Raw genomic sequence first — 13,191 nt, 5'->3', positions numbered from 1 at the left:
CTTCTGTAAGCAGACTCCCTCCTACGAGACCAAGTGGTGTCACTTGGGCATCTGGGTCTGCCCCAGACTGCCGTAGACGAGATGGAGCCCACCCAGGGGATTTGGAGCCTATAGCTGAATCCTGGGAGCATCTTTGAGCCCGAATCGAGCTGTAATTTAGTCAGCTGTGCTTGTGGACTTGTCATAGGCTACTGGGGTTTTTTTATTTTATTTCTTTGGTTTAAGCCAGTTTGAGTTGAATTTTCTGTTCAAATGGACTCTGAATGAAGATTATTCAGTGTCTCTAATGATTACCACTGGGAACAGGGAAAATCTCTGAAGTCTCCTGCTCTTGGTCTCATGGCCAGGAGTGGACACAGATTTTCTTAGTCACTGTTGGCCCCTCTTAGGTAGGGGTGGACATTTCTTCCTCACTTGCTAAGCTAGTGGAATCAAAGGCCTTGGAGACTCTGGGAGAGGAGGCCCAGACCAGTGACTCCCAGACTTTAGGATTTCAGATTTTGAGATTTCACAGATTTCAGCAGCAAAATTACAAAGAAAAATCTTAGGATCCAAATTCGAATTGCCAAGTTTTAATTTTGTTAAGTAAAAATCTGAAAACAAACACATTAAAAAAAAAAACACTGCTATCTACCGTCACCATAATATCATAAAAGAAATGACACTTTGACACACACACGTGAAGGATAACTTTAGAATACAGGGCAGTCATTTAAAAAGAATACCCTTAGCTTTGTGAAAGTTACTCTGTGGCACTCACTTCTCTCTGTCTCAGATATGTGATACTTCCCTAGCAACACTGCTAACTGGCCTAGTAGAGAACCCTGTACCCCTCAGTAAAGTGTCCCCAGCCCTCAAATGTCACCCACATCCCAAGCACAGGAAACGCCTGGACAGCTCTGAACATCTGTCTCAGTGGGGCCCCCAAAGCCATAATCTCTGGCCATTCTATAAATCACCTGACCTTGAGCTAGGTGTCCATCAGCTAGGGCAGAGTGGCGGTGGTTATGACACTTGGGCATAGGCACTATGAGGTGTGCATGGCAGACCACCCAGTTGACACATCAGGGCCAACTTGTACAAGGGCCAGTTCTGGCTCCAGAGTCGCTTTCCTGAGCTGACAGCACCTATTTGTCCTCCCCAAGCATGGTATCTTCCCACCAGATACACATCCAATTACTGCTGGCAAACCCCCATCTCCTGGATCAAGTGAGGCTGAGTGACCTGAGACCCCACAATCCCATGCTCCCAGGGCCTAGACTTCACCCCGACAAAAACACTTATCAGAGAAGCCTGAGAAGACACACCAAGTCATATGCACTATGTCATTTATTGTCACAGCGGGATTCCCTTAGATGCAAGCACAGTGCTGGGTGAGAAGGTTGGGCACCATCTCATACTTAAAAGAGTAACCTCCATCCGAGGTGGTGCGGACGTGTAGGGGCCTCATGGTTCCCGGGAGGGCAGCGCAACAGGGCTGGGCCCCTGGGACCAGAGAGAGGGGCTGGACAGGGGTAGGAGGCACCCCGGGGACCGGCAGGGGCAGGTCCTGTGGGGGGGACAGCCCACACCCCCCATGACAGTAGTAGAAGATGAAACTGGGAGGGTGCACTATCCACCGGTCCCAGCCCAGCTCCTGGAAGGAGATATTGAGGGCGGCTCTGTGGCAGTCGGCATGGGCGGCGGGCTCCTCTGGAGGCCTCTGCAGCAGGCGCAGCGCAGCGGGAGACCAAGGCCAGGGCAGTGGGGGCGTGGAGCGCCGGGCCCTCTCCCCTCCACTGGGCGGCTTGGCCCGTGTGTGGGCCACCAGGAAGGGGGTGGCTTCGGGCCGAGTGGAGCAGGAACAGAGAGGACAACGCAGCAGGAGCGCCAGGACAGGATGGGTCAGCAGAGGGAAGGCGGAGGTGGCCAGGTGCAGGACAGCCCAGCGAGGGGGGGCCTGGCCCAGCGACATGGGCACAGGCATGGGACCCCCGGATGTCAGTACCAGCAGGCCGAGCAGGGGCTCAGAGCTGTTGGCGGCAGCGGTCTCCTGTCTGTCCAGTCCTGTGTGGAACCACAGCTGGGCCGAAGTCACCTGGCGGCTGCGTGTGTGCTGGGATGGCTGGAACACATACGTGAAGAGGCCCTCCTCAGCCTCTCCAGCATCTGGCTCATCCCCGCAGCTGGCACCTGCAGGGGGCAGAGGGAAGGGAAAGGGCAGCCCCCATCGGCAAAACCTGGGACCCCTCCCCCTCAGCAGGAGGGATCTGGCTGCCACTCACAAGCCTGCCAGGCGCCACGTGAAGTACTCTGCCAGAGGCCAGGACCCTCCCCAATCTTCAGGGAACTAACAGAGGCCCCCCCCCCACGTGTTCAGTTCCCTTCAGTTCAGTCGCTCAGTCGTGTCCGACTCTGCGGCCCCGTGGACTGCAGCACACTAGGCCTCCCTGTCCATCACCAATTTCTGGAGTTTACTCAAATTCATGTCCATTGGATCGGTGATACCATCCAACCATCTCATCCTCTGTCGTCCCCTTCTCCTCCCGCCTTCAATCTTTCCCAGCATCAGGGTCTTTTCAAATGAATCAGTTCTTCACATCAGGTAGCCAAAGTATTGGAATTTCAGCTTCAGCATCAGTCCTTCCAATGAATATTCAGGACTGATTTCCTTTAGGAAAATCCCCATGTGTTACTTCAGCATTAAAAGACTTCAAAAATGCCAGCCACTGCCAACTTCTCTCTGAAGTGGTTTTACCAATTAATATTCCCATCAGTGATGTGTAAGATGCCCTGCACTCTCTCCCTTCACCATTGCTTAGACTTGTTAGTTTCTATTTAAATTTTTACCTGATACTATGAAATGGTACCTTGAATGCTATGTACACAGGCATTTGTTATATTACTCATGTCAGAAATACTGCATGAGAAACCCTTTAAAATAATTCCACTCTATAAAGGTTAACACCAAGAAGGAGGAGGAAGGGGATGGGGCAGAGGAGAAAGGATTCAGCTCAGAATCAAGGACAGTGCTTTCTAAGAAAATGCAGTTGGCATCCTTACCCTGACAAGTATATAGACTGCATCAAACAGTCACGAACCAGCAGGAGTTAAAGAACTAGCAATTGGGGCTGTACTGTTATGTGGAACATCTCACTATAAACCTCACAACAACTGACCCATTTTGCAGATGAGAAGTGTTAGTCGCTCAGTCATGTCTGACTCTTTGTGACCCCATCTACCAGCCTCTTCTGTCCATGGGATTCTCCAGGCAAGAATACTGGAGTGGGTTGCCATCCCCTTCTGCAGGGGACCTTCCCAACCCAGGGATCGAACCTGGGTCTCCCACATTGCAGACAAATGTTTAACCATCTGAGCCAGATGAAAAGCCCTTAAACTAAGTGCCCAGGCTGGGATTCTGCCTGAGCCTAAAGCCACACTTACTGTGCTGCCTGGGGCCCGAAGCACAGGGAGGCAGAGCATCCTCTCTGAGAGAAAAGTGAGCCAGGTTACAAAAAGGTCCAGCCAGTGGAGGGCTTTACTCACTGAGTCAGTGCAACTGACTGGGGAGATGAGAAGAGAATTCAAGGGAAGGTAGGTTAATTTCCCAACTAACTGTTCTCCCGCATCCCTGATATCTTCTCAAGTCTCAGCTGTCTGAGGCTAAAGAAACAATGTTTGGAGCAGGGAGCAAAAGCAAAGGTAGGAGGAAAGATGGCAGGAAGGGGCACACGCCCGGATCTCTCTGTCCCTAGACACCCTCGGCCTCCCAGACGACTATCTCGCAAATGGCTCCTATGAACCGGGCACTCTGGATATACCATCTCACTCGATCCTGAAATGTAGGCGTTATGGCACTTTTCACAGATGAGGAGACAAGAGGCTCAGGAAGGTTTAGTAACTGGTCCATTATTGCAAAGTCAGCTGAGTGTCAGGTCTGGGATTCAACCCAACCTGCCTAGCTCCCGAACCCAGGCTACACCACACTCTTTGTCAGAGTCAAGGTGCCAGTACCCCACCCTCATTACCTGCAGCCGGAAAAAGGATGGCCTGGGAGACATCTTGGTCCTCCGGCTCAGAGCCCCTGCGCATGAAGCCCCCCACGGCATGCCTTCGGTGCAGACGCCTGACTCCAGGATCTCCACCTTCCCCAGTCACCGGTGGGGGCCCCAAGGCATCCAGAAACAGGGCCCTCACCTTGGCCAGGACAAGTTCCCGGTCCAGCTCCGGCCCATGACAGCCATGCCCGCCCTGAGGGGCCAGCAGCAAGAGGAGCAGCTGAAGCCACATAGCTCCCCTGGCCCTGCCCACTGGGAACCCACACCCTGCCCTGTGCCCCTTCTGCCAGGGTCTGCCCAGGGCCTCCCCACTCCACCCTCCCCATCCCACCACCGCCCTCTTCTACCCTTCTCACCCCAGTCTTCCCCAGCCCTTCCCACGCCCCGCAGTCGAGTTGCCCCTGCCCATGGCATTGAGACCTCCTATCTCTGACGCAGATGTCTGTGGCCCTGAGCCTTATCTCCCACTCCCGCCAGGAATGTGGGGGAGGGGCTGGAGAGGGCTTTCACCCCAAGTGACCTAAACCACACATACAAACCCTCGCTCTCCACACACACAGAGTCACACAGTGTCACAACCCAGCACAGAGGTGACACCAGATGGGACAGGAGCCTGTTAACTGGGGGTCTGCCAGGTCTAAAAAGCGTTATTTGTCAGGGAGACAGAGCAAGCCAGCCCCTCGCACCTCCTGGGGCCCTTTTCAACCCAGCAGCTGCTGGGCCAGTCCTAGGGGGAAGGGCCGGGGCGGGGGCTAGAACTGGGGTTAGGGCGGGGGGCAGGGGTCCCGCCTGCTCTAAACTTAGCCTGGAGGAGCTGGTCTGGGCTCTTGTTCTCCAGCTGTGTCATCAGAGAATATTTTTGGGATTGGCAGCTGCAGGCTTCTCTGTCACTCAGGCCCGATTCTGGCGGACTGCTGGGGACCTGGCGGCTGGAGGTGGGAGGGAGGAGGGGAAAGAGGCCCTGGCTGTGGGAGGGGGCTGGGAAGGCCGGCTCTCCGGAGCAGGAAGCCAGGCCGCAGGCAGGGGAGGCTGCGGGGCCCCTTGCTGGAGAGGCAAACAGGAAGGACTCCCCCCTGAGCCCTGGGCCCCCGGCCCGGGAATCGCCGCCGCAGCCGCAGAGCAGCAGCTCCGGGCGGAGGGTAAGGAGGCGAGCCGGGAGCGGGCGGACAGCAGAGAGCCCCGCGGGTCCCGGAGCCCAGTCCCCGGACGCGCCCCGCCTCCCGGGCTCCCGCCGCCGCTCCCGCCCTGCCCTTGCGCCGCCACGATGAAGGCGGGCTCGGGGGATCAGGGGAGCCCCCCGTGCTTCCTGCGCTTCCCGCGGCCCGTGCGGGTGGTAAGTGGCGCGGAGGCCGAGCTCAAGTGCGTGGTGCTGGGGGAGCCGCCGCCCACTGTCGTGTGGGAGAAGGGCGGGCAGCAGCTGGCGGCCTCCGATCGCCTGAGCTTCCCGGTGGACGGCGCCGAGCACTGCCTGCTGCTGAGCGGCGCGCTGCCCACCGACGCTGGGGTCTACGTGTGCCGCGCCCGCAACTCGGCCGGAGAGGCCTACGCGGCGGCTGCCGTCACCGTGCTGGAGCCGCCGGCCCACGAGCCCGAGCCCCAGCTCGCCGAGCGCCCGCTGCCGCCGCCCGGAGCCGGAGAGGGCGCCCCGGTGTTCCTGACGGGGCCCCGGTCCCAGTGGGTGCTGCGGGGGGCGGAGGTGGTGCTGGAGTGCCAGGTGGGGGGCCTCCCCGCGCCCACGCTCTACTGGGAGAAGGATGGGATGGCGCTGGACGAAGTGTGGGACAGCAGCCACTTCTCCCTCGAGCCGGGCCGCGCGGGCGCGGGCGCGGGCGCGAGCCTGGCGCTTCGCATCCTGGCGGCTCGGCTGCCCGACTCGGGCGTCTACGTGTGCCACGCCCGCAACGCCCACGGCCACGCGCGGGCCGGGGCGCTGCTGCAGGTGCAGCAGACCCCCGAGAGCCCGCCCGAGGACCCCGACGAGGCCCCAACGCCCATGGTGGAGCCGCTTAAGTGCGCGCCCAAGACCTTCTGGGTGAACGAGGGCAAGCACGCAAAGTTCCGCTGCTACGTGATGGGCAAGCCGGAGCCAGAAATTGAATGGCACTGGGAGGGCCGCCCGCTGCTCCCCGATCGCCGCCGCCTCATGTACCGCGACCGAGACGGCGGCTTTGTGCTCAAGGTGCTGTACTGCCAGGCCAAGGACCGTGGGCTCTACGTGTGCGCCGCGCGCAATTCGGCGGGCCAGACGCTCAGTGCGGTGCAGCTGCACGTGAAAGGTACCACGGCGCCCCCGGGCGGCCGGGGCCAGGGGCGGCCGGGGCGAGGGGCCTCCAGCGCCCTCCCTGACCCCACTAACTCCAGCCCCACTCAGTGCCTAGAAGACAGCGAGGAGTAAGGGAGGCTGAATATTAAAATGCCATTTCCCACCTCCCTCCCTCCCATCCCCCAGGGATTCGCGTTTAGTACGTCTCCAAGGTATGCTCCAGGAACTTCTTAGCAAGCTCTCCAAATGATTCTGAGGCAGATGGTGGAAAACCACTCTTCCATAAAGGCCTTTAAGGAATGACTGAATGACCCAAAGGGACCTACAACTCTTGTAGTTCAGTGTTTTTCAGCCTCTTTGTTATCTCACCACCCATTCCCCAATGGGGTTTTGTTATCTCACCACCCATTCCCCAATGGAAACCCCATTGGGGCCCCAGTGTATTATATAAAAGAATCATTTTATGGGTGTAAATTTCTAAATCCAAATTTGTAACATATATTTATGAAGTCAGTCAATGAGAACAAGGGATCTGTCTTATTAAGCACACACATTTTAACCATTCATAACTGGGTCTAGCTTTTGAGCCCCACGGGGAAAGCGTAGCTTCAGGTGTCACACTGACAAACTCCTGATTCACACCAAAGGGAGAAAACTTGAGGGCAAAAAAAATGCCCCCCAATTTTTGACTATTCTGTCATTAGACTGCTCTCCGGGTTTGCAAGAAGAAGAAAGTGAAGGAGAGGAAATTTATATTTCAAAGTTGAGCCCCCAGTGGTATTTAATAAACACTACATTGCTCATAACTAGAAAAGTCAGGGGTGAAAAACACGCCAAATTCACGTTGGAAGTTAAAGCTGCCCATAATAGGAGTTCATCGCAACTCACGGCATAATACCTTCACTAGTTATTACCCAACTCTTTCCCTCAGAGAAAAATAGTTGGCAAATCTCCCGAGTCCGTCCTGGCACGCAGTCAAGCATGTGGCACCTGTACCACGGCTGGTGGCCTCTTGGGTACAGTTTGATGTGCACACCAGCCAGGCGGAGCTGAACTCTCACCCCCTGAGGACAGAAAAGTCCAGGACGAAGGCCGAGATTCCCAGAGCCAAGTGACAAGGCGGCCGTTCCCCTAGCGGCCCAAGTGACCCCACTGGCCGTTTCTGTCATCATGCTTTCTTTTTGTAAAATTCAGTTTTAAAAGTGGTTGAAGTACTTTCAAAATGAAGTTCAACTCAAACCCTTACAGAATTGTGTGTGGTGCCCATGAGGGGCCCCACAGAACATTTTGAAAATCCCTGATAACGGCCCCAAGCCCTTCTATCCCTTTCTCTGCTTTACAAATAAAGAAACTGCGGCCCAGCATCGTGAAAATGGCCTTGGTCAGGGTGATGTGTTAGGGTCAACGAGAATTCGGGTCATCTGACTTCCCTTCTGAGGATTTCTCTGAGTATACAACGCTACTAGCTCTGGGAGAAGAGCAAATGGCCTGAGCTACCATGGGTTTAGGCAGTGGGTGACAGAGGAGGGTCTTTCTCCCGGTCGGGGCCCTCTCCAGAGCCTTCTCTGGTCTCTCTCTTCTCCACAGAGCCCCGCCTCCGCTTCTCTAGGCCGCTGCAGGACGTGGAGGGCCGAGAGCATGGAATTGCGGTGCTGGAGTGTAAAGTCCCCAACTCTCGCATTCCCACTGCCTGGTTCCGCGAGGACCAGCGACTACTGCCCTGCCGCAAGTACGAGCAAATCGAGGAGGGCACGGTCCGCCGCCTCATCATCCACAGGCTGAAGGCGGACGACGACGGCGTCTACCTGTGCGAGATGCGCGGCCGTGTGCGCACCGTGGCCAACGTGACAGTCAAAGGTCGGCTGGCCGGTGGCGGGGATGGGGGAGGCCGAGACAGAGGCAGGCCGGTGCCCAGTCCACGGGCTGGTAATCTCCCATCCCTGTCTCAGGGCCCATCCTGAAGCGGCTGCCCCGGAAGCTCGACGTTTTTGAGGGCGAAAACGCGGTGCTGCTGGTGGAGACACGCGAGGCTGGGGTGGAGGGACGCTGGAGTCGCGACGGAGAGGACCTGCCGGCCATCTGCCAGAGCAGCTCGGGCCACATGCACGCCCTGGTCCTTCCAGGGGTCACCCGAGAAGATGCTGGGGAGGTCACCTTCAGTCTGGGCAACTCCCGGACCACCACTCTGCTTAGAGTCAAATGTGAGGGCCCCAAAGCCCCTAGGCAACCTCCTTAAGGTCAGGGCAGGAGGGTGACCAGATGACAGAGTCTGGGTTGGCAAAGTTGACTTTAGGTCCCAGGGATGTGGGAGGCTGGAACAGGGCTCGGATGCAAACCCTGCCTCTGTCTCAGGCATCAAGCACAATCCCCCAGGACCCCCAGTGTTCGCTGAGATGTTCAAGGGCCACAGGAACACGGTCCTGCTCACCTGGAAGCCTCCAGACCCCACCCCCGAGACCCCCTTCATCTACCGGCTGGAGCGGCAGGAGGTGGGCTCGGAAGACTGGGTACAGTGCTTCAGCATTGAGAAAGCCGGGGCCGTGGAGGTGCCCGGGGACTGCGTGCCGACCGAGGGTGACTACCGCTTCCGAGTCTGCACCGTCAGTGAACACGGCCGCAGCCCGCACGTGGTGTTCCATGGGTCTGCTCACCTGGGTGAGTTGGTCCTGTCAGCCCAGGCTGTCAGTGGCTGTACCTAAAGTTGTGCCCTCCCCATCACTCTTCCTCCCTTCCCCTGCGCTCCCCCCTCTCTCTAGCTATATGCCATCTACCTGCCAGTCTGTGCCCTCTGCCAGCCCCCTGGTTCTGATGGCCATGCTCTGTCCCTGTCTCAGTGCCCACAGCTCGCCTGGTGGCTGGTCTGGAGGAGATGCAGGTGTATGATGGGGAAGACGCCGTCTTCTCCCTGGATCTCTCCACCGTCATCCAGGGCACCTGGTTCCTTAACGGGGAGGAGCTCAAGAGTAACGAGCCAGAGGGCCAGGTGGGGCCGGGGCCCCTGCGGTACCGGGTGGAACAGCATGGCCTGCAGCACAGGCTCATCCTGCAGGCCGTCCGGCATCAGGACAGTGGGGCCCTGATCGGCTTCAGCTGCCCAGGTGTGCAGGACTCAGCTGCCCTCACCATCCAAGGTTGGTACTGGTGGGGACCATGGTGAGCAGATAGGGTCAAGACATAGAAGTCCCGTTAGCAAAATGAGGCACACGCTATTCGTGCTTCTCACATCTGAGTCAGGAGTCAGGAGCATCCTAGGTTAGCTCAGATAGAGCACTCAGGGATCCAGAAGTCCAATTTCAACCCATGCTTAGTCACTCAGTCGTGTCCGACTCTGCGACCCTGACAGGCTCCTCTGTCCATGGGGATTCCATGGTGTGGGCTGCCATGCTTTCCTCCAGGGGATCTTCCCTACCCAGGGATCAAACCCAGGTCTCCTGCATTGCAGGCGGATTCTTTACCGTCTGAGCCACCAGAGAAGCCCGTATAGGAGATTCCTTGTTATTTTCACCAGCATCATATCCAAATTCTCTAGGGGTACTTTGTGGTTTGCAGAATTCGGTCATGTTTGTCATCTTAAAGACACAGACCTTGGCCCCTAGTCCCTGACCACTTCCTGCCCTACCATGTGATGGCTAACACTATCTGAGTCACTTCCTGTGTGCCAGGCACAATCCTAATTGCTTTACATATATTAATTAGCACAGACTGCTCAACAGCCCTAAATCTTCCCTGGTGGCTCAGATGGTAAAGTGTCTGCCTACAATGCGGGAGACCTGGGTTCAATCCCTGGGTCGGGAAGATCTCCTGGAGACGGAAATGGCAACCCACTCCAGTATTCTTGCCTGGAAAATCCATGGACAGAGGAGCCTGGTGGACTACAGCCCACGGGGTTGCAAAGAGTCGGACACGACCGAGCGACTTCACTTTCACTTCTTTCACTTTCTCAACAGCCCTACGGGATGTGTTCTTTTGTCATCCCCATTACAGATGGGGAAACAGACACAGGTCCAGTGACTTGCCCGAAGTCACAAAACTGAGAAGTGCTAGTGCTGGATTATGAACGCAGGCGGTCTGGCTGCAGTATTGCACTCTGCCACCCTGAGGAAAGAGGAGAGGAGAGGGAATGAGGCCTCCTTGAGGATGACAGTTCTTGGCAGGAGTCTGAAAGTTCAGGGAATGCACTGGTATTTGCACCATTGCTGGAATTTGTAAGGCCAGTCACAGAATTCCTCAGTGTCCACGCACAGGGCCTGGAGGCAGTTAGCTCGCAGCAGCCCAGGAGGAGATCCAAGTAAGAAATACCCACAAAGAGAGCAGCATTACTAAAATACAACCCAGGTTCACATGGTAAAGAATCTATCTGCAATGCAGGAGACCTGGGTTCAATCCCTAGGTTGGGAAGAACCCCTGGAGAAAGAAATGGCAACCCACTCCTTCTTGCCTGGAGAATTCCATGGACAGATTAGCCTGGCAAGCTACAGCCCATGGGGTCTCAAAGAGTCAGACACACAACTGAGCAACTAATCTTTCACTAACATTGGGCTTTCCTGGTGATTCAGGCGGTAAAGAATCTGCCCGCAATGATGGAGACCTGGATTCGATCAGCTCAGGAAGGGTCAGGAATCTCCCTTGGAGAAGGGAATGGCAACCCACTCCAGCATTCTTTCCTGGAGAAGTCCATGGGGTTGCAAAGAATCAGACAAGGCTGAGTGACTAACACTTTCACCAATGTCAGAGTCATGCTGAGGGCTGGTTTATAATGCAGATTCTTTGACCCTTGCATGCTGGGGCAGGGGGAGGGGCAAAGCCTAGGAATCTGCATTTTCAGTAGGCTTTCTGGGAATTCTTATGCACACTGAAACCACTGCTCTTGAGAGTTGGTGTGTAAGCACAAAAAGAATTTTTAAAACCAACAAATGCATCACAACAGTCATCTAGCCTGATGTGCCCAGCCCCCTCCCCCAGCACATGCCCTGCAGTGGGGCGCTCACTGGGTAAGCAGAGCACAACCAGGGCGCTACCCATGACCACACCTCTCCCCACGCAGAGAGTCCCGTGCACATCCTGAGCCCCCAGGACAAGGTGTCGCTGACCTTTACAACCTCCGATCGGGTGGTACTGACCTGTGAGCTCTCCCGGGTGGACTTCCCAGCGAGCTGGTACAAGGATGGGCAGCAGGTGGAGGAGAGCGAGTCACTGGTGGTGAAGATGGACGGGCGCAAACACCGCCTGATCCTGCCCGAGGCCCAGGTCCAGGACAGCGGCGAGTTCGAGTGCAGGACAGAAGGCATCTCAGCCTTCTTCAGCGTCACCGTCCAAGGTCAGGGACTGAGGCAGCCTAGGCTCCCCCAGCCGAGGCTGACCCAGGGGGCTGTGCCAATCCTACCCCATCCCCTGCTCTGCCCGCTTGAGGGTCCCTTCCAGGGAGGGCCTAGGGGGCCAGGGGACATGTTTGCAGATCACGCTGCCCCCACACCACCTTCCAGCACACTTGGCCCTCATATACCCTCTGCTGGGAGGGATGTGAGGGGACCTCAAATCAATGAAGGGCAGGGGAGGTGGGAACTAGCATTTGTTAGGCACTTGCTAGCCAAGCCCTGTGCTGGATACTTGAAATGTACACTTTCATTCAACATTCAAGGCTACATGAGAGCCAGTATATCTCCACTCATGGATGAAGTAGCGGAGACTCAGAGAGGTTATGCAAGTTGCTCACAATCACACAGCCAGCAACTACGCTACCTGGGTTCACACCCAGGACTGCTTATCCCACGCCGCAGGAGGTCAGGGTCAAAGGAAAGCTTTAGGTGCAGTGGTCCAGAGGTTCTTGGAAGCCAGTCCATGTTCTGGCTGCTTCAGAGACTAATATCAGGAAACCTATTATTAGTGCATAGCCTCTCCCCACCCCCACCCCAACCCCAGGCCTCCAGAGCCCGAATATCCAGGACAAAGCTTTGAGATCCACTCTAGGAGGACAACTCTGGAACCACTGAACCAGCTCAGTCTTCTCACTTTGAGTGGAAATCCTGTTACGGCCCCATTGCCAAAAGGTCCTTTGGCCCTGCGTGAATGTGCCCTGTGATGGGGAACTCACTACCTGTAGGGGGTGTTGCCCCAAGGTGACAGCACTGAGTCATTCCCACCTCCCACCTCCTCCCTGTCCTGGGGCCAACCCACCAGGGGCTTCCTGGTAAAAGCCAAAGCAAGCAATGACCTCCTCTCAGCCTAGACAAAGGCCCTCTGTGTTCCCCCCACCCAGCACCCTCGGATCCTCTGGGGACTCCCAGGCCTGTCCACAGGATCGGCAATACTGACCTGTGACACCTCACCCACCACCATGGACTCAGGTGTTCCATGTGTGGGTGTCGGTGTGACCCCATCTCTGCTCCCTCCAGACCCCCCAGTGCACATCGTGGCCCCCCGGGAGCATGTGTTTGTGCACGCCATAACCTCTGAGTGTGTCATGCTGACCTGTGAGGTGGACCGGGAGGACGCTCCCGTGCACTGGTTCAAGGACGGACAGGAGGTGGAGGAGAGTGACTTCGTGCTGCTGGAGAGTGAAGGGCCCCACCGCCGCCTCGTGCTGCCCTCCGCCCAGCCTTCCGTCGGGGGCGAGTTCCAGTGCGTCGCTGGCGACGAGCGCGCCTACTTCACTGTGACCATCACAGGTGGGGCTCCAGGCAGGCCACGGGATGGGGCAGCTGTGCCCTGCTCCCGCCTGGACAGCCGGCACACTCCTGGGCCACCATTCCCAACCCCCCCCAGCCGATCACACCCCACCCTTTCCCCCCAACCCATGGTCTACATGCTGAGGTTCAGCCACTGCAGAAAATGCATTGTCATAAGCGCACTAGTCATAGCTACATGGCAGAGGGAAGCCCACCTTCTCTATTC

General features: G+C 56.9%; 2 protein-coding genes across 7 annotated transcripts in view; one reads left to right on the top strand and one right to left on the bottom strand.

Annotated features, from left to right (window-relative positions):
- Positions 1–1,311: 1,311 nt before the first annotated feature.
- On the bottom strand, positions 1,312–4,496 carry INHA (inhibin subunit alpha). Its single transcript, XM_061386175.1, has 2 exons — positions 4,008–4,496; positions 1,312–2,172 (listed from the first exon to the last, which is right to left on the bottom strand). The coding sequence occupies exons 1-2, from the start codon at positions 4,267–4,269 to the stop codon at positions 1,352–1,354; spliced, it is 1,083 nt and encodes a 360-aa protein (XP_061242159.1). The 5' UTR covers positions 4,270–4,496; the 3' UTR covers positions 1,312–1,351.
- An 805-nt stretch (positions 4,497–5,301) lies between these two features.
- Positions 5,302–13,191, top strand: part of OBSL1 (obscurin like cytoskeletal adaptor 1) — a 22,005-nt gene continuing 14,115 nt past the window's right edge. For all 6 annotated transcript variants that reach the window (XM_061386010.1, XM_061385987.1, XM_061385978.1 and 3 more), the window contains exons 1-7: positions 5,302–6,313; positions 7,888–8,157; positions 8,250–8,501; positions 8,653–8,955; positions 9,135–9,431; positions 11,345–11,617; positions 12,693–12,965. In XM_061386010.1, coding sequence (XP_061241994.1) covers positions 5,302–6,313; positions 7,888–8,157; positions 8,250–8,501; positions 8,653–8,955; positions 9,135–9,431; positions 11,345–11,617; positions 12,693–12,965 — 2,680 coding nt within the window. The remainder of the gene's footprint in view (positions 6,314–7,887; positions 8,158–8,249; positions 8,502–8,652; positions 8,956–9,134; positions 9,432–11,344; positions 11,618–12,692; positions 12,966–13,191) is intronic.

The sequence above is a fragment of the Bos javanicus genome, chromosome 2 (assembly GCF_032452875.1).
Source record: "Bos javanicus breed banteng chromosome 2, ARS-OSU_banteng_1.0, whole genome shotgun sequence".
Taxonomy (NCBI): Eukaryota; Metazoa; Chordata; class Mammalia; order Artiodactyla; family Bovidae; genus Bos; species Bos javanicus.
This window is presented reverse-complemented; position numbering and strand designations above follow the sequence as displayed.